This window comes from Gnatocerus cornutus, chromosome 1 (assembly GCF_029298725.1).
Source record: "Gnatocerus cornutus isolate USDA-ARS CGAHR chromosome 1, icGnaCorn1.1, whole genome shotgun sequence".
Lineage (NCBI taxonomy): Eukaryota > Metazoa > Arthropoda > Insecta > Coleoptera > Tenebrionidae > Gnatocerus > Gnatocerus cornutus.
In genome coordinates, this window is record NC_142233.1 from 27,036,218 (window position 1) to 27,060,299 (window position 24,082).

Sequence of the window (24,082 nt, forward strand, 5' to 3'; positions counted from 1 at the left end):
AAAAATTGAGGTTATATCAAAAACAAAATTTCACTCCGACACGACTTCTATGTTTGTCTCTCTCTTTCATGGCCTACCCTAAACAAAAATTTTGTGGCTTACATGACATAAACAAGTGTTTTGAAATTATTGATTTTTCGAAACTTTTGATTAGTTTTTCTCAAATATCTTGGCAAAAACTGGCGACTCCAATTTTGTCCAAAATTTGTTGACTAGTGCAATTTACGAAGAAAAAGTAAGTAAAAGTAAAACTTGTGTTTATTAAATAAATCGATATATGTATATTCATAAATAAGAATAAAAAAGAAACATATTTTCAGAAAAGAAAACATAAACTAGATAATACCAAAAAGATAAAAACAGAAATATTATCAGAAAAACTGATAAAAATACTAGGAAAAAACAATAAAAGTTTAAGTGATTGGAGAAACACAATTAGAATGGACTAGAATGTAAAGACATAATAAGGGATGAAAATGAAAGAAGTCCTACAGAGAGAAAATTCAGACAAAAATCTCCTGCCGATATTAAAGACTAACGACCTAAGTTAGGACAGAACAAAAGAAAAAAAAAAACAGAAAAAAACTAAGAACACATCGACACTCAATTATCTCAATTGTCTCAGTTGTCGGTAAAAGGGAAAACAGATAATGATAGTGATGATGTGATTAAATATTTATATCCAAGCGTACTTTATTCAATATTTGATTTGATGTCAGATCAATACCAAGAGACATTTTAAAGCATTCAGCTCGTAGCACATATAGTGTTGAAAATCTAATAATGCTATAAAATATTAATATTTTGATTCTACTTTCATGACCAAATAAAATGTAGGGTAATTTAATTATAAACAAATTTTGTATGGAGCAATGGCAACTAATTACTGTATCATTTATATGGATATAAGTGTACATATGTTTGTTTTATTACCTAGTGGGATATATTCGATTAATCTCTGCTATTTTATGCGTGGTTTGGGATTAACAGGGTAATATACATATTTAATTTTTAATATCATTTTCCGATGTGCATAGCTATTAGGATATTAAAATTGTAATGCTTTATTACCTCACGCTCGCATAAACTGGCACCAAAACGTTACCGTATAAATAAAAATCGAACAAACAAATGTTTCATATAGGCAGGAATAAAAAGCAAAAGCAAATAAAACTTATCTTTTATGAATTTAGAAAATTTAGATTAGGAATTTGTGTAAGTACGCATGCAGAAGCCGTTGCAACCGGAATCAGTTAACGCAAGAAAGTGTCTCTTTATTTACTTTGTTTTTTCGTGAACTGCAGAAAATAACAAATGTTTGAACTTACCGTTTTCTTGGCCCCTTCCAACCTTTGTCCATTTCTCCACCAGGTGATACTCGCTGGCGGTCTTGACCCCGAACTCTGACACAGTAGGTCGTACCTCCTCCCCGCTGAAAGGGGCTGGTTCGCCCCCAAGATCTTAACATCAAGCGGTCCAACTGCAATAAAAGCAGCACGTCACCAAAACCTCAAAGCTTTTGTATGAAAAGAATGAAGGATTTTCATCAGCGATGGAATTGTTTGTTGCTGTCCTATTTATTTCCGAGAAGTCGGATCTTGATGAATCCTCTAGCATGAAATGAATTATGGAAGAACCACGAGGATTAAAACTGAGCCATTAAAAAAATAAAGTCATCGAGTCCGTGCGGAAATTACGTTAAGATCAACACAAAAATGCGGCAAGTGTGATGTTTGCTAGGGTTTATTTAAGTGGAGAAAAATTACGGTATAAGGTGACACTTTGTCATGAACAAACATAAGAGACATAAAAAGGCCGATGTGTACACAAATAAAACGGATGTCACCTTTTGCCGACTCGTTTGGCTGTGTTTGTGCAACTGAAACTTCTTTTCGCTATGGTTTATAAAATAACGCGAGCCACATTCTGCGCCAACAGCCGAGGGTAGTAATTTTCTGTTTTATTCACAAAAATTATTCCCATAAACTTCATTTTTCCTGCACAGATTTTTTTGTAGGCGCCAAATTTAAAATGTTTTTACACAATGCTGATTTTTTTTAATTCGTGCAATTGCTGCGGAACTGTCACCAAATTGTAGGTAGGTACATCCGCAATAAACTTGTTTTTGTTATTTTTACTGCAATTTAGCAAATATTTTATTATAACTTATCGTTGGCTTAGGTCGTTAAGTTGCTAAGTCCATTTTCAAATTTCATAATGGCGGTCAAAAAATCTTAATTTTTTTATATATTTGTCGTCAAATCTAGAATTTGAAAATTTGGGGAATGAAAGAATAGTGTTTCTTAATTCTGAAATAATAACACATAAAAAGATCCAATGCTGTACCATTCTGTTATCCTTTTTATAAAATTGATTAAAAATGAACTTAGCAACTTAACAACTTACGCCGACGTTATGTTTTTCATCATTATATTTTGACAATTGCTTGTAGAGCCATCTATTAATCAAAATTGACATGTATCTACTACAAGCATGACCAACTGCATTTATTACGCTTGACGCGTAATATGGCCGTGCCATTTGAACAAGAATGGTGTTCCTGCATAGTAGGCCGTCGATACGATGAGTGGCGCCGCTAGTTATAATTTTGTCCGTATCATGCTACTCGAGTTTAATCGAGGCGGGGAAGGCGACTTTCAAATTTTTATTCCAACTTCAAGTTGGCTTTGGCGTATTAATGTCATTATTGTCATCATTTATTGCCTGTCAATAGAATTTTGCTGCTTTTTTTGAGTTCTTGTTGTTTTTATTGTTGAGTTTAGTTATTAGGTGTTGTTTTCTCGTTTTTGTTATCCTTGTTTCTTGTTCTACGTTACTTTTAAACACTGAGCTCTAAGACTTTCACTTTTAAAATGGTTAGGAAGTGTTTCATTTGTGGAAACCCCGAGAAGCCACTTTTTGAGTTACCGGCTAACGAAATTGCGCGAAGCAAATGGTTTGAAGTGCTCGCAGATTTTTGTGGTAGTTTTGTACCATTCATTTCTTATTTCAAATAATGTCTAAATTATTTTAGATTTGTCTAAAATTTCCGACCGTTCCGTTATATGCTCCAAACACTTCAGTGCGGAATGTTTGATAACAACGTCGAAGAAAACATGCCTTAGTAAAAATGCTGTTCCATTTATGTTGTCTGTAGGTAAAACACACTTCTTTCAAACAAACCTTAACTTCTTTCCTAACTCTAGGATCCTTCTCCTACTCCTAATCTTCGTGTAAATTTGGAAGAAGATATTCCGATCTATTCCACCCCAATCATAAGCACCGAATCGCCAAAAGATAAAGAAATTAAGGATCTTCAATATCAGTGTAAAGTTCTGAAACAACAGTTGAAAAGAACCAAAAGCAAGTATTCTCAGTGTTCATCAAAAATGAAAGATTTAGAAGAAAAATTACACCACTTCGAAACATTCAAATTTAATAAAATTGTAAAAGATGCGAACAATTCTGACGAAAGATCAATATTTCTTCTAGATCTAATTAGAAATCATTATAAGAAAAAGCCCCGATGGTCAGAAATTTCAATCCGGTTGTGTACTGTATGGAGGTTCTGTTCTCCAAAAGGCTACATCTTTTGTCATCAGAATTTGCTAAAATTACCATCGAAAACGACAATTCGTAGATATCTGGGTGAATTTCAAGGTCGCAATGAATTAATAAAGCAACGTTTATCTATGGAAATATCTCAGTTAAAGAAACCGATCGAGAGAATCTGCTCAATAATAATTGACGATATGGCCATAAAGGAGAAAGTCCATTACAGTCGCCCAGAAGATGAAATTTACGGACTTGATACAACAACACCGCACAATATTGGAAGTGGACCTAAAGTAGCAAACAAAATGCTTTGTTTCGTCGTACACGGTTTATGTACAAAATACACCATCCCTGCAGGCTATTTTTTCCATGGTTCCCTTACCACTCAAGAGCTATATGTTTTAACTAAAAATGTTCTGCAACTTTTAACAGACTGTGGCTATATTGTAATCAGGATGGTGACCGACAATATGTCATCAAACGTAGCTCTTTTTCGGAAGTTCGGTAATGGTACCCTTCAGAACACTATTAAGCATCCAATTTTAGAGCACATCCCACTCTTCCTAAGTTTTGACTTTTGCCATGCTCTGAAGAACGCTAGAAATTTGTTTTTGGACCACGACATGCAGTCTTCTAAAGGAAGAATAACTTCAAGTTATTTAAAAGAACTATATGAATTGCAGAAAGGTCTACCTGTAAAACCTGTCAGGTACTTGACAAAAAAACATTTGTTTCCATCGAATTTTGAAAAAATGAATGTGCTGAGGGCCATTCAAGTATTTTCGCCCGCTGTGACTGCATCTTTGAAATTTTTGAATGAGGCTGGAGATGAAAGGTTTTCCAACGTTGAAGGCACGGTGCAATACATGGAAAATATGTATCACTTTTTCCAGGTGCATAATGTTTCCAGTAGACGACACTACATACATTCTCTTGATGACTCGGTGGCTCCCTATGTGGATGTATCAGACGAACGTCTTTCATGGTTAAATATTACTTTCCCAAAATTTGTTGACGACATTCAGGCGAACTCTGCAAAAGCAGGTCTAAAAGGATTGAGTAAAGAGACTGCTCACGCATTACAATTTACGGCAAAAAGCACTGCCTTGTGCATTCAATTCTTGCTGAGTCAAGTAGGATTTTACTATGTTCTCACAAGATCATTTAGTTCAGATGCAATAGAAGGGATGTTTTCGCATGTACGATTAAGAGGGGGGTCCAATGATGCAACAGATGCAAGAACAGCAGATTATGCCATTCGACAAATACTTCGTTGTGGAATTGTCAAAGCATCGCAATCTTCGAATACTGCTGAACGGATCAATTTTGTTAGTTCTGCAAGCGTTTTAACATCTGACAAAATCGTAACAAATTCAAGAGTTACCCAAGATCTAATTTTACCGATTGAAGTAAAAAACAAAATTGAAAATCTTCAAAATAACATTGTACCTGAAAACAACATATTTTCCGCATCAATAGCATTTTTGTCAGGATATATTATTAAGAAGCTTAACGACGAATTTCACTGTGATGAATGTCTGACACCATTGCTATCAACAACCATCCCAGGACCTCTGATGCAACTAATTGCTCTTCAAGATCGTGGTGGATTGATATACCCCAACGATACTTTTGTGGGTATCATTCAAAGAATCGCGGAGCTTGTTCAAGAGATTTTGCCATTTCTACAACCAGAGAAGCCTTGTGAATATTGTCTTGAACAACTATGTCCATACCTGATTCGAAACCCCATTTTCTCCTGTGAAACTCATAAGGCTTCAGTATGCAAATTAATTGTTAAAGCTACTACCAAACCAGTCGTCAGTAATATTTGTGTAGAAAGGACTGATTCCATCAAACGTCTTCCTCTGAATTATAAACCGCAGAGCCGGAAAGTACTGAAGCTGTAATAATTATTGTAACCTACTGTTCCAATGTTTGAACAGTTTACCTGCTGTTAGTTTTCTTTGAATTCAGTGAAAGTAAAGTGTTTTTGTTAACTGTTTCTTCTCTGGTTTCTTATTTAACTCAATTTAACTTTGATCTAACATGTCTAGCTGAAGCTCTCTGTCAGTTTGACAGGCGATTGATACCTTAACGGTTGTGTAGAGGGCCCTACTAACCGTATGCCAAACGGAAACATTTTTGCCAAGAGTAAATGGCACGGCCATATTACTTGTAATAAATGCAGTTGGTCATGCTACAAGTATCTTGCCTATGTCTTTCAAAACCTGCTAATTAAAAAATTGCACCTTTGTAAATTGAAAAACTGCAGGAAAAATTACGTACAAATAAGTATTTCTTCAAAATAATTTTAATGGCATTAGTAGGACCAATTCGTTTAATGTGTTATTGCTAGGTACATCGAATCAGTTTACTGTGTTGTTTGTGTCCAAAACTGTTATTGTTGATATAATAAACTACACATAAATTAAATTGCAGTGGTAAATTATGCAACTAGGTTATGATCAAACGGATTATGACATTATTACAAAATTTACATCCCCAAATCCGCTGCACTTACATATTATTATATTTGCTAATGAAATTTTCTAGTTTATGTTAGTTTCTTCTGTAATTTATTTGCTAAACCTTGTACCAACTAAAATTTTCGTTCTTGGATATCTGAAATGTTTTTAAAACTTGAACATTTTATAGTGAGAAAATATGACGTTTTATATTCAGTGAACTATAACAATAATAAAAATAAAAGTAGATATTGATCTGAATAACATTGGTGCAAAGTAAGTTTTACAAAGTCTGTTGGAAAACTGGAAACAAATTTTATGCATTGTCGGAATATGCGAACGTTTTTTGTTTTTTATACCGTGTTCTGTTCTAAATAATAAAATACTCATGATACCCAATAATAAACAGAATGAACAAAACAAGATTGTATTCAAAGTGATTGGAATTGTGGTTGGAAAATTGTAACTGTGACTTTGATTTTGCTTTTTAATATTTTTTTTACACTTGCTAAAAAACATGCCATTATGTCGTTTGCTTCCGAACTGTCAAATTTAATTTTTCTCACAAGTACATAAACTAAAGCGTATTTTGGATTGCCCATATTAAGCCAAAGATTAATTAAACTCGCATTTATAATTCTTGACGATGCCTGTCTAAAATTAGCATACAATGGACATGTTGAAGTTGAAGTTATAAATTTAAATTTCTCCTATCTATATCTACATATTCTGCAACATTTTTCGCATTTATTGGAAAATTAAGCACTGTTTCCTGGATTATATGCAAAGCAAAGTCAACCAGTCTCATGGGATCTAGATTAGGAAACAAGACAAAATGTGTCTATGCATGTTAACAAGCACTGTCCGCTTTATGTGCAAACCACGACACAACTCCCAGGACTTTAGAAACAACCTTTGGATAATTAGCTATAATAGCTATTTATTATAACAATGAGTTACAATGCGGAACTCTGAAAAGCAATTTACACACTGTGAATGGAGGAACACAAAAAATTCGCTGAATATTCCAACCCTCCAACTTCAAGTAATATTTATCCATAAAAGTGTTGCGCGCTTGTACAAAAAACTAGAAAAACAAACTAATTTTGCACTTGCAACACTTCACAGATCCATTTGCATGTTAAAAATGGAAGAAGAAAGGTTTAGCATCCCACCGTCGACAAACTTTATGTGAAATTTAACAGTCAGTGCCTAGTGGTTTCAATTTTTGTAAGGAAGAAGTAAATTGCAAATCGAGAAGTTACAAAGGTTTTAAAATGAATTGTTAGATCCTTTATTTGAGATGCGAATAAACTGAAATAAAATCGAGCTTAAATAATTCTGTTACTATAGTATATCATCTGAAAATGTCAATTTCTATAAAAATATGAAATGTAAAACAATTCATGGGCTGTAGGCGAGTTTGATCGTTTGCACCTGTTGTTATTAATTAAATGTGCCATTCATCAGTTATTTTATTTTCTAACAAAGTAACACATAAAAATGATATATGTTGCATTGTAACATGACAGTTGGATAATATAAACGCGTAAAATGTATGTTATGCAAATCTGTGCCAGTTCGTACTTTCTTTCTTATTTTCAGAAGATCTACTATAATTGAAATAGGCTTTTTCATACTTTTTCACTTACTAACATATTTACAGAGTGTTTCAGAACTCACAAAAGACCACATATTAAGTCGTTAAGTTTTTGGATCAACTGCGTTATCGATTTTGTAAAAACGAAAACCAAAAGATTTTGCGTTCGATTCTTTTATGTGCTATAATTTCAAAATGAAGAAACATTCTATTTTCAGTCTACAAGTTTTCAGATCTTAGATTAGACGACAGATATGTGAAAAATTGAGATTTATCGACCTCCGTCAAAAACTTTCAAAATGGACTTCGCAATTTAACGACCTAAGTCGACGATATTCTGTCTTGCATTCTAAGAGTAAATTTGCAAAGAAAAAACATGTGGTAGATATTTATTTTAAATTACATCAATTTAATGTTAAGTAATCACAAATCTCACAAATTAAATATCACCAGTCATAAATGAATTTGAAACTTTTTTCGCAAATTTATTCTTAAAATGCAATACAGACCATTCTGTATATTTCCAATTTTAAAAGTTATTTTTCTCACACCAAAATTAATTTATAGAGAGTGTGTCGCACAAAGCAAATAACCTCAGTAAACCGTAATATTCTATTTAAGATTTATGTATAAATGTGTAACAATATAAAGTTTTCAGAAATATTTAAATTTTATCAGGTCAAAAAAGCAAAATTTATACTCCTAATAATAAATTCTTATTTGTATTAAAATGATAATAAAATAATAACATTAAATGTTCAAATCAATTCTGTTCTGTACAATTCAATTTTAATTTCCGTTAAACGAATTAATAGCTATTTAACAAACAAGTTGGTTAATGAAAGCGATTAATAATTAAGCGATTTTAACCAGCACGAAAGTAGTAAATGTCGTTAATAAGCGAAATTATTAATCGCTCATTACCCATAAAGTTAGTTACAAAACTTTTCCGGTGATCGAATATTGAAAAATTCGCCAAAAAAAGAAAATTAGTACAAAGGTGGTTACGCAACCAAAAATACAAAACCAAAGTGAGGTTATGTGTGTGATGAATGTGCCCGATATGTCCACAGTTGTCGAATTTGAGGGTAATTCCAAACAATGTCTATCGAACTAGGAGTCTCTATGTGAAGTCTAAAAATCGTGGTTGGTATTAATAAACAAACAGATCTAGGGCCTTCAGAACCGCGTCTTCAGATCATTATTGAATTGCGTGTGTAATTGGATGGATCAAATCATTCTTAATGGCCCACTTTAATTTCGACAAATCATGCATTAATAGTACCTAAAAACAAACGATCGCCGGAAAAAATAGTTTCTACGTCCGACAATTTATAAATGCAACCCAAACTGCACTTTTATGTTTACGATTAAAGAAACGGAGAACAAATCCTTTATATGTAAGCTTTCCTCTGGATTCAACTATACTTGTAGCAAGTTTCCCTGAACTAAGACCTTCTTGCGGCTTGAACAGTTCACTTCAATAAATATCACAAACTGGAAGTCTTGTACATGCAATACATTGAAAAATACCACAAGTTTAAAGTCCCCAATAAAGCATAAGTTTCTTTGCTACATTCAACTGGACGATTTCCTTTTGTTCGCTTACCATTTCATAACGAAAACCGAAATAAAATCTGCATTTTTATCAAAGTCTTTGGCTCCGTTTGTTGTTTTTAAATTTCTACGAACATGTATTTATCTGCAACGTCAATCTCGATCTCCCATAATCCCCGCTGTAGATTACAATGCAAATATAATGTATGCATCGACACAACCACACCTGTCAATATCAGCCTACTTACAATTCATGTCTACATGCAGAGTGGAGGCTAGAGGGGCTGTTTTTGGATTATTGGACGCCTGACAGGTGAGTTCTGAGTGGACGTCGCGGCGTCCCAGTCCTGTTATCCTCAATTCACTGCGGACGTGCGTCGTCCCACCGCTTGGTAATGCCACACTGACATTACTGACCACCACGTCGTTGCGAAACCATGTCACTGTTGGCAAAGGCTTGGCTGCAACAGATTTCATAAAAAATTAGAACGGAGGTGTCCAACGACGCTTTATTTGAAAAGACAGAGGCGCCTGCCTGCATGAATTCATGGCAGAATTAAACAACACGTTATAAATTCATTATATGTATAAACCACAAGAATGACAGTGGAAGCTGAAGAAATCTAAATATTTTTATTATAAAACTTGCTTCATTTGCGACATGTCAAATTCATTTTCGGAAATGCATCAAGAACGAATACTACGACAAAACAGATTACACTATCGGATGGACTGTAAAATATTCCATCTATGATATTAGTTTGTGATCAATACAGCTCAGTTTCAAAAATACGAGACATCTTTCATTTTGTTCTGATTCTGGTAAACCCAATGACTCGCACTACTGTACATTTTAATAACTATACCTACTCTCTACATTTTTGAAATGCTACAATTATAAAATAATTTTGTATCTTTGTAGATACAGGGTGTCCCAGAACTCGTGACCCAGAGAAAAAAGGCGTATAAAGGCAACAATTCTAAACCAAAATTTCGAAACAAAAATTGACAATTAGCGTTTGACCAAAGAGAAGCACCAAAGTGTGAAATAGAATTAAAAAATACGTGAGCGTGTAACGGCTAAGGTTTTGACAAAATTTTGACATTTAGCGCTTAGTGACAAATACACATTTGAGAGATGATTTGCAAATCATATACAGCAATTTTGCGAAAAGCTTATAGCAAAAGCTCAATCACATGCAGCTCGTTTCGTTGACGTCTTTTCGGCGCTTTTACTGTAAATAAATATTTAATCGTTTTTAAACTGGTAATTATCACCTACTTAGTTGCTTAAAATCTCTAAAAACATTTTGTAAAGAACCTGTTGTCAGTAACCCTTAAACGGCGCAGCAAGAAAAACAAACCGGTGATGATTAAAAGCTCCATCGATTCATATTTTCTCCAGCGCTAAAATTTAGATGAATGGCTTTAATTTAGCGCATTTTTGATGAAACAATAGAAACGAGAATGACGGGTAAAAAAAGAGACAGTTTCAGCGTTTCTGTAATCGATTGATCTGTAAATCCAACAAGAAGTTAATTTTATTGGAGATAGATTGTTTGCATTCATTATTCCGAATGTAATCATTATTTTAATCAACGTAATTCATTATTGGAAAGCCGCTTTCGTGCCAAAAAATTAATTAGAACATCCAATCCATGCTTGTTTTCGTGTCGTTACAAGCACAGTTTTAACTTTTCTATTATTTATGCGGTTATTAAGTTACTAATCTGATTTTATTAGTAGATAGTAAATGAGATATTGATTGCAATAAAATGAGCTTGCTGTATTCGGGTAACGGTAAATCAACATTTTCAATAATTTTGCAACGACGTAAAATTGCAATGTCGCTCGATTTATGTGGGAATTGTGATTACAAATAAAATCGTTTTCTTGAGAAAATTCCAAGTTGACATGAAAAACACAATGAAATTAAAATCAAGTGGTAGAAACTAATTTTCAAGCACGAATCATTTTCGTTCCTGAACTAAAAAATAAATTTTGAATTAAAACATGATTGCCAAACAAATCACTGTGTAATCCAATTTATGGGCTATTTCGTTATTCATCGTCCCAATTCAAAAATGTAAAATGTTTGTCATTTACAATTAACAAATCGCCATCTCTTATTTATAGATTTTTACAAAAGTAAAACTCACATTTTCCCATAAAATATGTGTACTACTAACGTAAAAAATCTGTCTCTTTTCCGGGATTTTATAATTTACCGACATGATTTATAATTTACCCTCTGCGGTGAACTTTATGTCCTTAACGTTAGCACACCTAGACAGGACTATTATGAGCTCGATATAAAAGTTTCACGATCTTGCAGATGAAATACTGCAACAAAGGACATAAAAGTGTTAAATGTACATCTAGCCGTTGCTAAATGCAATTCTCATCGGACATTTTATTGAAGGTGGAAAACAGGATTTAAATTTTCAACTAGACAAATTCTGCATTGCTGCAAAAACCGAAATGTATTTTAGATGTAGGGTAATGCGCTTAATTTGTTGGGAAAAGTTAGAATAGAGCACAATTTTGTGAAAAGAGCAAAACAGACAAATCCAATATTTAAAGAGTGAAGAGGCGCGATCAATAAATAATAAATTACTGATTAAGCTTTACCGAGAACAGGTATTTAGTTCATCGAGCCTCATTCATGAATTAAATTTTTAAATAAATTGCTTCCTCTCTAGATATAAACCAAACACTACATGTTGGTAGGCCCCATCGCCAGACTGGGTACCCTCAAATTTAATTAAAGCAGATGAGATTATTGAACCATTGGAAATTCCATTTATTATACCCGCAAGCATTAAATGCAATAGTCAGTAAATGCATCAAAGATTTGACTCGCGTTAGAACTGTAGAACATAAAAATTCTTTAGAGAGGGTAGTTTTAAACCTGATGGTTATCAGTTCACGTTTACGTTGATACAGAATGTTTTAAAATTGCCGCAATAAACATTGAGCTCGATTAAACTAATTAATATAAACAATATTTGTCCTACAAATTATTTTTTGGACTGAGAGAACAAAATAAAATTTTATTGGTAAATTTTTTGTGTAAAAGTATTTTCCAAACACTAGTGTGCATTAGAATTTGTAAACGAGCGTGTTAAATGTATAGATTTCATATGAAGCCGGATTATTTTTATATTCAACAATCATAAATGCGCAAATCCATATCAAACGCCAAAATGATTTATGCATTTTTTAGGTTTATAGGTCGATCGTAATTTACGATGGCAAATGCGAAAAAATCGTTTATGCAGGTACTTGTCATAAAACTACCAATATTTTTATATCACAGATTTGAATCCTTCAGATCAGCTTCTTTTTCACGTAGTGTCGTAACTTTTTTATCGATTATGAATCATAAATTTGCACTTAACAGTTGAGTAAATTAATAAAGTTGACACTTGTCAATGATTTATGATCACCTATGACCTTTGTTTGCAGTTGGACCCTGAAAGGAGTGTTCCACCGAACACAAACTGTTGCGTCATACATCACGGGGATTTTCTGAATTAGGGGATGACCGTTTGCTTGGTCCTAATAGTTGTAACCCTCTTGGATAGTTTTCGTAAATGTGGGGTTCTTTCCATTAGAGTCATCAGAGTTGTACATTTTCTGCCACTTTGTCGTGGCTCTCAAGAGAATGATGACGTGTGCTGCTTTAAACCGATAATTGAGAATCTCATGTAAAGGGGGATAAAAAACGACAGTGTAAATTAGAATCTCGCATAATTATAATTACAAACTTGTAGCTTCCGCTTGGACTAATGGTTTATTAGATATGCTGGAAAATTGTAAACTAGGTCGGTTGTTGGCCTGGTTGTGATCGCTTTTTTGCAAAGTTTGAACAACAAAACCTGTTAGTTTGATTAAATGCATGTACAAAGAAACAAATGAGGTCAAGATTTACCCTTTCTTTATGCATTATTTTTGTAGGTAAACTGGACGGCGTTTGTTCCGGCGCGGCGGTTCAAGCATCTAAAAGAAGAAAGTGAAAACAAGCGGCATGCACACTCCATAAAAGAGCTGTATACTCGCGCCTCCGTCCAAAATTAAAAGCACAAATGACTGATTAAAGTTTAAGATAACGCCAGGGTAAATCTCCCTGGAGGCGCTCGGGTAAACTGGCTGAGCTGCGAGAAGCTCAGGGACCAAAGCCTGGCCCTCCTGGTCCCATAATTCCGAAACTTAGCATCCAGATTACTCCGGAGACTAATGAGAGAACAAAACAACGATGTTAATCAGTCAGCCATTGCGAAAGATGTGTTCTTTGTGAGCGCTATTCCGGTGAAAAGTTTCCACAAAAACTTTGGCGAACAGACCGAACTTTGAACAATCGAGATTTTATATTTGCTTTTATTGCCAGAGATTGATTTTACACTGACTGTTTTCCGTTTTGTCTCCGACTGTGCTTCTTACGAAGATAATTTTTTACGCTGCTGACTCCTTGATTTAACTTTTATGACTTTTATCGACGGAGCTCATCTGACACTTGGAACAACTGATAGGTGGAGCAACTTTTCGAATTATTCCCCAGAAAGGCAAATTCCAAGTCAGAGACAAAAATTTATTTTGTGTAAATACCTACATGTTTGTCCAAAATAACTAAAATGCCTGACACAGAAATAATTCATTTAATTGAAAAGGGGCGATAAAATAAACTCGAATAAAATCAAAGCATAAAGCACGAGTTAATTGTTGACCGATCATTCGTTCCATTTCTGTGTTATTTACATGCCAGAAATTGACATTAAAATAAAACTAGTGTTGCAATAAACATACAAAAAAGCACACGAAACGCGAATATTAATGTCGAAAATATTGTAAACCGCCCGTGTTAAATTAAACAAAATCTCGCTCAAAACTAACAAAATAAAATGATACACGGATTTACTGCTGTAACAGGAAAATAATAAAATTTCACGCTAGGGACCGGAGAACAAACACATGTGATGTATTTTATTACCCCCCATATTGTACACGTCTGCGAACTTTCTGAACTAAATATGCAATAAATTGATTCGCTGAAGCAAAGAGGCGGCGGCTATTTCAAAGTGGTGCTGTGAAAAATTGATTTCATCAAAACAAAGTTTTGAGTGATTCTTACTTTCACAGAGATGTAAGAAAAACAAGTATTTTGACAAAGAAAATATTTGGTTTTCTCGAATAAACGTCAACAGTATACTCTGACATTTTATTAGAGTATCAAAGTTAACAAAGAAGAATTCAGGAGACAAGTGCGTTCAATTTCAAGACGAAAAGTCTTGTTCATAAAGTTAAATTGAAGGTTGTCAGCACAACACACTCCAATATGAGAATCTTGCAGCCGGACTAAAACTAAGCCAACAATAACGATGTCCAATGATGACAAAAAAGCCCTGAAAAAGACTTTAATTTAGAAGATAAGTTTAGTATATTTTGCTGAACTGTAGCTCCAATAATTTAATTTTCTGTATTCAAAGCCATAGGAACGTTGCTGTTGTATTGTTGGCATTAGTAAGGTCGGTTCATGAACGAGTAATGTAACTATAGTTTCATGTGAACGATGCCACACTGATTCAGATTGTTGATTCAAAAATCTTGTTAACAGTTTCCAGCCATTTTGACAAGATTTTTCCATTTTTTTTTGCACCATGCTTTTGCGCAAAATGTGTTTTAAGTAACAAATTTATTTGAACGTGAAATTATTGCACAGAAATGGTTAATTTTGGCATTAAACATTAACTCTTCAATCCGTCATATTTTGAAAAATTGAAGACATGGATTTTTTGTAACATTTTTCCAGAGATCTGTGGCGTTTTCCGATGATACGATATTACGGTGGTAAGCGATTTTGCGAACACCTGTATATTAATGAATTGTTTAGTTTTGAAATGTTTTATATGTATGTACTTAATTTCACTTTATTGCTATATGCTATGCCCTAAAATTTTCGTAAAGTTTAATTTTTCCAATTTTTTATTTCCTCAAGTTTTAGATTTTTGTATACTTTACATGAAGTAAATAGATTGGTAATTTGATCTTCCTACTCATGTTCATCTGTTTATAGTTCTCAATTTAGGCCAAGTTTACAAAAGCTGAATTAATTTCTTTAATCCAGATTAAATATTTAACGTTGTTACATAGTAACACGTGACTGTTTTCCTATCAATCAAACGTCAGATATAATCCAATTAGATGTGGGATTAACTTAATATTAATCAAAATCATTAGTCTAAAATTGTACTAATCGTATTGATCGTAATCTGAGAAAACATGGAGAAATTATGAAAAATTTTGTAAATATAGAACTGAAGTTAAAAGCAATAAAAAAAATCGAACAACTCAAAGAATTTAAAGGGTTCATAATAAAAAAATCTAAAAGAAGACAAAAATATAAATCTTTAAAACTTATAACAAATAGAAAGAATATAAAACAAATACAAAGAAAAATTAGAAAATAAAGAATCTGCGATTGCATAATGTTAGGAATCAAAGATATGCAAATTTTAAAAAACTGCAAAAATGAACAGAATCTCAAATTAAATGAACCCAAGTAACAGGCGGGATTAACTCAACTTTATTTTAACTGAACCTTTGTTACGAAATTAACTTAAATTATTGTGTAAACCATTTAACAGATTTTCACAAGATAAAAAAGCTCAATCAGCTCCAAAGCAAATAAACAATAAAAAAAATAAAAAATCGTAGCGCTTTAAAAAAGTTAGAAATCTAATTTAAAAAATAAACAAACAATTAGTGATAGGTACTTATCTTTACCCTCATATTTTTGCAGAGAATTTATAATAAGCGTCAATTTTAAAATATGGTTATGTAATAGGCGAGAGTTACACAATGCTGATTTTTTAAACTCTTGGAATTCCTGCGGAATGTCAAATAATGTCACATTTGTCATATTGCATCGAATTTAAAAAGCATCCGCAATAAACTTGTTTTTGTCATTTTCAGTGCAAACTTATCTAATAATATCTAATAATATCTATAATAATTTTATCAGAAAACCGTAAAGTTTAATACTCCTTGTAAAATTACCATCTATTTAAAGACCGTTTCTGTCTAATAACCTCAAAATTGACAGCTGCCAAAGTAACAAGCTGGAAATTCCAAGGTAACTGTATATGAATTTTTATTTGATTGTTCTATATTTAACCTTTTTTTATATTAATTATGCATTAACTTCCAACTTAAACAAAGTGCAGCAGTTTGATGATAATTTAATAATATAACCGCAAAGTGTTATGTTGCCTGCCCACTCCGCTTTTACGAGCGAAATTCAGAACCTGGACAACATTTTGTTTCTTTCCCATCGTGAGACGTACATTTTTAATGTACTCTTTTTTTATTCAGCTAACCGTACATTCCACAAATTTTTTCGCAAAGGTATGTAGAAAAAGTGAGTTACGAGTAGTAAGCGAGCGTGCATAGCATTTGTTTGATGTCTGTAATACATCTACATTTGTTTTAAATTTATTTATTCGACTTCAAAAGAGCAAGTTTGGCTCAAACATCTTGTCGATTTTACCTGTACAAAAATCAAGCGCTGTCACATTCAACGATAATAAAACGTAAATGTCTTTTGTGTTAAATGCAGCGGGGTGGTTCGAGGCGGACGCGTAATCTTTAGGGTTTGATATATTAAGACCCTAACGTTATCGGAGAAACTGTTTTCAACAGTAATTTATAACCATACAGTTAAATCATTCGAAGACTGTTAATTTCCAACGATGGTTGAGTTTGAGGGACAAATGGAGCGGCATAAACGATTGGTTGGAAAAAAGTGCAAATTTAAATAAAAATTAAATCCGCAGCGTTTGAAGAGAGCTCAAGCACGCACGGATCTGTGGAGTTCCAAATTTTCTTTATATTGTATTTTACATAATAATTCTTCGTTGGATTAAAACTTTTTTCTTGAGTCCCTTTACGACTCGAGTGAAATTTTAGTTTGGAAATCTTTTCAGCTCCATATTAAATTTAGAGTGTCGTTGAAAATAAGTTCTCGCTCTCGATTCTAGCCAGATGACAGATTATTCTTGCTCGTCTACACGGATTAGACTGATGCTAGTCTGCTCCGGGCGCCATTTATTCGACCCACCTCCTTTCTAGTTTTACTAAAATACGGTTTTCGACATTTTATGGACAGATTTTGCTAGTTACGCTGAAAATAAATCGGTTTTCTTGAAGAAAGTTCGTATCAATTTCACACTTAGTTAAATAGACTAGAGTCGTTATAATTCCTTCAAATATCGATTGCCTGCAACGGAGAACTAGAATACAGTTTGGAAGGTTGCACACTTCGTTAATCCGCCCTTCGTTTCTGATCTTATTACGTCGTAGAAAATTTAAATAGCTAATGCAGCGGTAAATTTTGTAAACTTATCAGAGGAATTTATTACAAGAAGCTAATTCCTTTATGCACTATAATGGCGTTTATGTAGTGAAATACTAATTTTACCTAAAAGCGAGAGGAATAATTTAAGTTTATCCACGGGAAACGCGGGCACCTATAAAATTACGAAATGAAAAATTACCCTCACATATTCAGGATAATGTTCTTTCTTAAGGACTTTTAGCAGCTGCGATATAAATGGCAGAGAAAATTGTGCAATTTAAATTCTTTTGTAAGTTGTGTATGTTCTTTTTATCTCGCAATTGGTACGTGAGGAATCGGCGAAACGAGAGCAAGACCAAGGATTCTGTCACACAGAAGGCAGAACAAATCAAAGATATATGTTTCTGATACAAAGGCACGCTTACAAATTCGTATTTATGAGCAAATTCCATTTTTGTTGCAGATTGTCTCTCAAAAGAAAACGTTCAGATGCGTGGTTATGAATAAATTTGCTCCTTCGTGTTATGTTTATTCATCTTTATCCGTATTTAGGTTACTTTGCTTTTGCTCAATACTATTTAACAACAGCAGGATGATTTAATATTGCTGTTTTCTAAATCATGCAAATTTTATTGTAATAAAATCGCCTCTGTGATATGCAAACCATGTAAAATGTATCTTTCGAGCGATACAATTTGCATGTTAGCTTGTGTATGTTTAAACCCACCTTCACTCATTTTTTATTTTCAGATTAAAGCAAAAAAGTCATGTTGGTTTGGGTTTAGAAAAACATGGAGAATTAAAATTCCTGTTTGTTTCGTTCCGAGCTGACGAAAACCTCGTGACTCTGAAAACAAACCTCCATCACTTTTTTGTTTATTTATAAATATTGACTTGGTAAATCGAATTGTTTGGATCAAGTTTGTGGCGCATTGATGGTGGGTTAACATAAACGTTAACTTAGAAAAGAAGTAAAACCGTTTCAAACAACATTTAAATTAAATATGATTTACATTCGATATTTTGTTTCAGTACAAAGAAAGAATACGACATCCGAAATATCAAAGGTAGAAATGCACAACGATAAAGCTTTTCATGTTCTAAAATGTCGTAATAACTGTAGTAAACCAACTGTGTATAACGCAGTGTTGCAATCATAAACAGGCTTTCTGAAACAATACATTGAAAGAGTTTTTGTTGCGGAATCAATCTCGGTCAACTGGTCCTTAGATCATCATCGACTTTAAATTCTCTCCTTTGACCCTGAGAGTGATATTGCACTTGACACTTCCTATACTTCCACTTCTAAACCCTCCAAGCAAGCCATTTAAAGAAAACGAATAGTCACAATTTTCTAACAATCGCTCTGTTGATAGTTTGCAGTGCCAAAATCTAGAGTAGCTCCGACGAGTGTCTCCTTGGGGCCATCCGTCAATGCTGCCAACTCCACAGTCGAGTTTTAAACTTTTCTATTTGGCAGTGAAAAGAGCCGGCAACAAGACCGCGATACTTTTCAAATCCAGCGAAAACGTCCAAAACAAATTGTTTAATAATAAACTGAAAAATCTTCAAAGAATTTAATTTTGCTTTAAATGCTTTTGATTTAGAATTCCTTAAGTGTATTTGCTTTAAAGGGGTGCTTTTTCGTTTACAGGCAATAAAATAGGGTTTTAATCTACGACCCGGAATATGGCACATTATTGAAAAGAAATTCTTGAAGGAAAGATGATGGAGAACAGTGGAGCACGAAGAGTAGAACTTTTCTGTAAACGTTCGAAGTATGTTTTATTCAGTTATGTAAGCACATTGATGTGATATCCATATGGAGCGTACACTTTTCATTTTCTAAAAGGAAAGAAAAATCAACGTTTGTTCAGGAATGATGTATGGCAGCGGGGGAGTTTAAAAATATTTAAATTATTACACTGACAACATCTGAAGATTTTTTTCACAAGTGATAAATTCTTACGAAAAGAAGTTTTAAAAAATAAAATAAACCAATGCCATTCTAGAAGGTATAAGTGGTGGAGGCGCCGGGAAAATATTCAAAATTACAACCAAGTTACGTCGAGTATATCTGGAATTTGCATAAACATATGACATATTAATAAATCAGGTATAAATCTAAACCGATATCGTTAGAATGTGCACTACAAAATGTCAATAAAATATTTGCAAACTCATAAACAAAATTTTATCAGCTACAGCCTAATTTTCATACCGCGATTATTATTCAAATTATAACACCATAAAGAAGTAGAGCATAACTTGCATCATTTTACTCAAACCGTCAACATTTAAATCAAGTTCTATTCCTGAAAAATAACGACCCAATAAAATTATACAATTATTACGAAAAAAGCAATGTGGCAGTCATAAATAGAAGAATGTGAAGATATAAAAGAGCATTGATGGCTCTGATTTAATATCGAGCTTTAATACAGAAGGTGTAAAGTCGTCCAAGAGCAATTCAGGCTCAAAGATTTATGATTATGACAATCCACGAGCTACTATCGCACGGTAGATTTACACCTCTCTGACGTTATTGCACATCGATTTTAACTTTATAACTTCTTAATTATTAATTATGTAACGTTGGTCTATGGAATGGAATTTCCACTGCGTTATTTTAGAGCGGCGGTAAATACTGTACTGAGACGGGAGTACGATTTATGAACAGCTATATGTAAGGTTTTCACGAATATTTGAGCAAGTTTCTGTGAAGAATGTAATTTGAACATTAACCAACGGGAATTTAGAACAATAGAAATGTGACTGTGACTGTGAAAAATTTATTGACTTTGGTTGCATGGAATTCACAGATGAAGTAAACAATTAGTAAATTGAAAGATACGTTAATTTAAATTATTAATTTAGGTTGTTTACACTCGGATTAGATTTGCCAATACCATTTAACTAACACGTTTTTAGTTAAAATTAATGGAGCAATTTTGCTATAAATTTAACAAATAATTGGACAAAAATGTTGTTTCAACGGACAGGTGCTTTAAACACGGAATCATGGGGGGTGGATAATTAAAAGTGTGGTCTAGTTTCCGATAAATATTGTATTAGAAATTGCATTATGTATTACTATAGCGGCAATTTTAAATCGGTTTGTATACGTTTTGTTTGACTCAATCTGATGGAAAGCTTTTGAAAAGTTACTACATTTTTTGATTTGAGTACTATTTAAATAAATAAAAAAATATTTAAAACATTTAAGTAGATTAAATTAAAGGCTCTACAAAAATCACGATAATTTATACGGATCACTTTGATGTCATTAGAAATTTTGTCGATTTAATTTTTTCCCTCACATTTGATTTTGTCATTTTTTTCTCTCGCCTGACATATTTTCAAGCGTTATATAAATTGATATAATTAAAGTGCAACCTGCGTATGGTTTAGTTAGGAAGCTCTTCAAATTAGAAATAAACAATGCACGGATCGTTTTACATTTTCCAGCAGTTTGAGCATTGTGAGTGTAAGCGCGACAAATTTGGGCCGATCCAAATTTCTCTCTCCTGTAGCAGTAAAATCCAACCAATTTTATTGGTTTTTGAGGCGTTTGATAGATCTTATTTTAATCAAATTCTGATAGGTCTTGATATAGTTTTCCAAATTTTATACATTTCATTCATTTTCGGGTATTGACTTTCCAAATTTTTCAAAATTTTCAGGTTTTAAAATTGTTTTGTTTGTGGTTCCAGAGTTATTAACTTATTGCTTTTTCCGATTTCCGGTTTTCTGGTTTGGTTCAAGTTTTTCAGTTTCTTAGATTTTCAACATAAATAAACAGTTTTAAATTTGTTTACTCTGGTTTTGCTTAACTGTGAAATTTTCGATTTTCAGTTTTAAATTAATTTTTCTGTTTCTTAAGATTTTAGATTATCAAGTTTTTTGAATAATCCATCGACTGTAATTTTTTGGCGCAAAAATGTTTACATTTGATTTGAATTACCAAAAGATACTTCTGTTGCAAAACTAAGGTCTTGTGGCTAAAGTTTGCGTCTCTAGGTATTGCGTACATTTATTTATGAAGTATGTAAAAAGTTGAGTAATAAATGTGTAAAAATTTATTAACGCTTATTAAGAAATTAATTAATTTAAAACATTCTTACCTCCAAAAACGTCACAACGCAAAGTAAAAGAAGCTCCCTCGGGAAAGGGACCCACAACCGACTCCAACTGTGTTCCTGACTCGTTGGTGATGACAATCTTCTGTGGAGGCACTGAAACAGAATAATATAAAATTAATTAACTCCTATTGTGAGGAAAATTACAGTATCTTATGTCATTTCATCTCAAAAAAATGACAATGCACATCTTGAACATAATTTATTCAGGCTTATACTATACATAGAGAAATCGATTTTCTCTAGCCATTTTAGGAGAATAATTGAGAGTTATGACCGAATGGCGTGTTCTCTGACATAATGAGGGTAAACCATTTTTACCGAATGCGTGATCGCCTAGGTACCCATATCGAGTGAAAACTACCTTGATTATTACATTTGCATGTCAAGACGCGATGTCGGAGGGTAATTTTCGTCAAAACTATTAATGAGCTTGACATCTATATCTTTTCGGCTCCGGATAATTGTTCGGAAAAACAGCGTATCTAGTGGTGAATACCTAACATTTTAGGTTTGAATTACTTTCCTTCGTTTAATTGAATTTTAATCTTGTTATGCGAGCGAATAACTTGACGAATAAACAGAATTAAAGGCATTTTGTCGACAATAACTACGAAGGAAATAGCAAAGTTGGCGTGCGCAGCACTTTATAACGGAACTCATTAATTTCCCTTCGGCTGCAATCTATAATGCAATTTCGATTTTAGTTTATTTCCTGCTTGCAACTGTAGCTTGTCAACTAAATAAAATTGACTTTTTATTGTTGTGGCACAACCAATAATAACCCACTACAAAGTATTATATTTTAAATAAATATTTTTCGCCCTCGTTTTCCCCTTTTAACTGATATGGAAACCTGATCTTTTATTTTCATCTTATATCACCTATATCACAATACATTTTTTATTTCCTCCTATATCGTGAGACAGCAACAAAACACTTCAGACCTCATCGAAAAAATTTATAACCTCGTAAAGCAGTAATGATACCGAAAATAAAATATGAGCTTTTCGACCATCTTTCCGCAAGTGTAGATGTTTAAGAGAAGTCATTTTGAGCTCTCTTTGGACCGTTTTGTTTCTAGGTAGAACAATAATCGCTAATACCTCATAAAAGTCAAATAGTGGCCAGACATTAAACACTGCGGCCACGATAAATGAGACGGTTTTAATGCGATAACAATGCTTGTTTAACCGCACTCTGTCAGTTAAGCATATTAACTATGATCTGTTTGTATTTGTTGAGTATTAATTGTAACTGCGGTAGAAATATTGAAATCAGAATTGCTGGTGTCAAAATCAATACTACTATAAAATCATTTATTTTGAAGTAATTGGGGCACAACACGAATTAATAGTGTGGGTTATGGAGAAAGACGGGAGCAGGATTAGTTTCTGCATAAGCGATTTAGAGTGGTGAAAAATATATTTCTTGCGAATAATAAAGTTGGATGAAGTTTCCAATTGTGTAAACTTCCACACCCACAACAAAACGAAATACACGCCTCTGTTGCTGACATACTGAATTTTGGGCTTAACGTTTTAATAAAATATAAGATTTTTATTTCAAAAACTATTTATAGATCTTTATTTTATATTTTACAAAGTTAAAACCACAATGCAAAAATTTGAAGATTTGGTGGATGCGCCGGGTTAATAGGTTAAAAGGTTTCTCTTCGTTTGCCATTCTTTATGATTTCTATTTGGTTTTTTATTTTTATTTACAAGTAGGTTATCCAAAGTCCGTTTTGCTTCATCAGGTCAGGACTCAGGAGATATTTAAAAAAGTTTTTTTTTCTACACGTGTTCATTTTGCTTTTGAGTCATAACTTAAAAATCGTGACACTTTATAATAGATCATTAAAATGGTAACTAAATTAGCTTCCCGAACTACAGATGTCGCCGAGAGAGTTAATTTTTGGCAAGATATTTATTTGAGAATAACTAATAAAAACTTCTAAAAACGAACGGTTTTAAAAGAACTTGTAATACTTTCTTGCATAAAACTTCTGAATTAGTACTTTAATTTTTTAATGTAATACGTCATAATAAAGGTTAAGATTTTAGCTTTTTTAGTGGTGTGAAAAACGTTATTTTCTCTTATCATTTGGAAGTTACGTAACAAACAATATAAAGAGATTTTTACGTTTCATTAATTTTTAAAAAATTTTTAGCAATTTTTATTTGAATGTCCACAAAATTTTAGTTTAGACAGAATTGAAAATCAAAGATAAAAATTAGCCAGCAACCGTTAAAAAGTTGTTGGTCGAGTTCTTTATAAATTAATTACAATTAGAAATAATTCCTCCAGTATTAGACCATTTAAAATACCAATTTTATATAGCCTGTTTCCAAGTTGACTAGTGCCCATATAGCCTACATGTTAATTAAACCTTCCAATAGCCTCTTCA

General features: G+C 33.0%; 1 protein-coding gene across 2 annotated transcripts in view; it reads right to left on the reverse strand.

Annotated features, from left to right (window-relative positions):
• Positions 1–24,082, reverse strand: part of LOC148181146 (neural cell adhesion molecule 2-like) — a 203,929-nt gene that overhangs the window by 26,809 nt on the left and 153,038 nt on the right. For both annotated transcript variants that reach the window (XM_088041736.1, XM_088041745.1), the window contains 3 exons: positions 21,658–21,768; positions 9,429–9,641; positions 1,329–1,480 (listed from right to left, as the gene is read on the reverse strand). In XM_088041736.1, the coding sequence (XP_087897862.1) occupies positions 1,329–1,480; positions 9,429–9,641; positions 21,658–21,768 (476 nt within the window). The remainder of the gene's footprint in view (positions 1–1,328; positions 1,481–9,428; positions 9,642–21,657; positions 21,769–24,082) is intronic.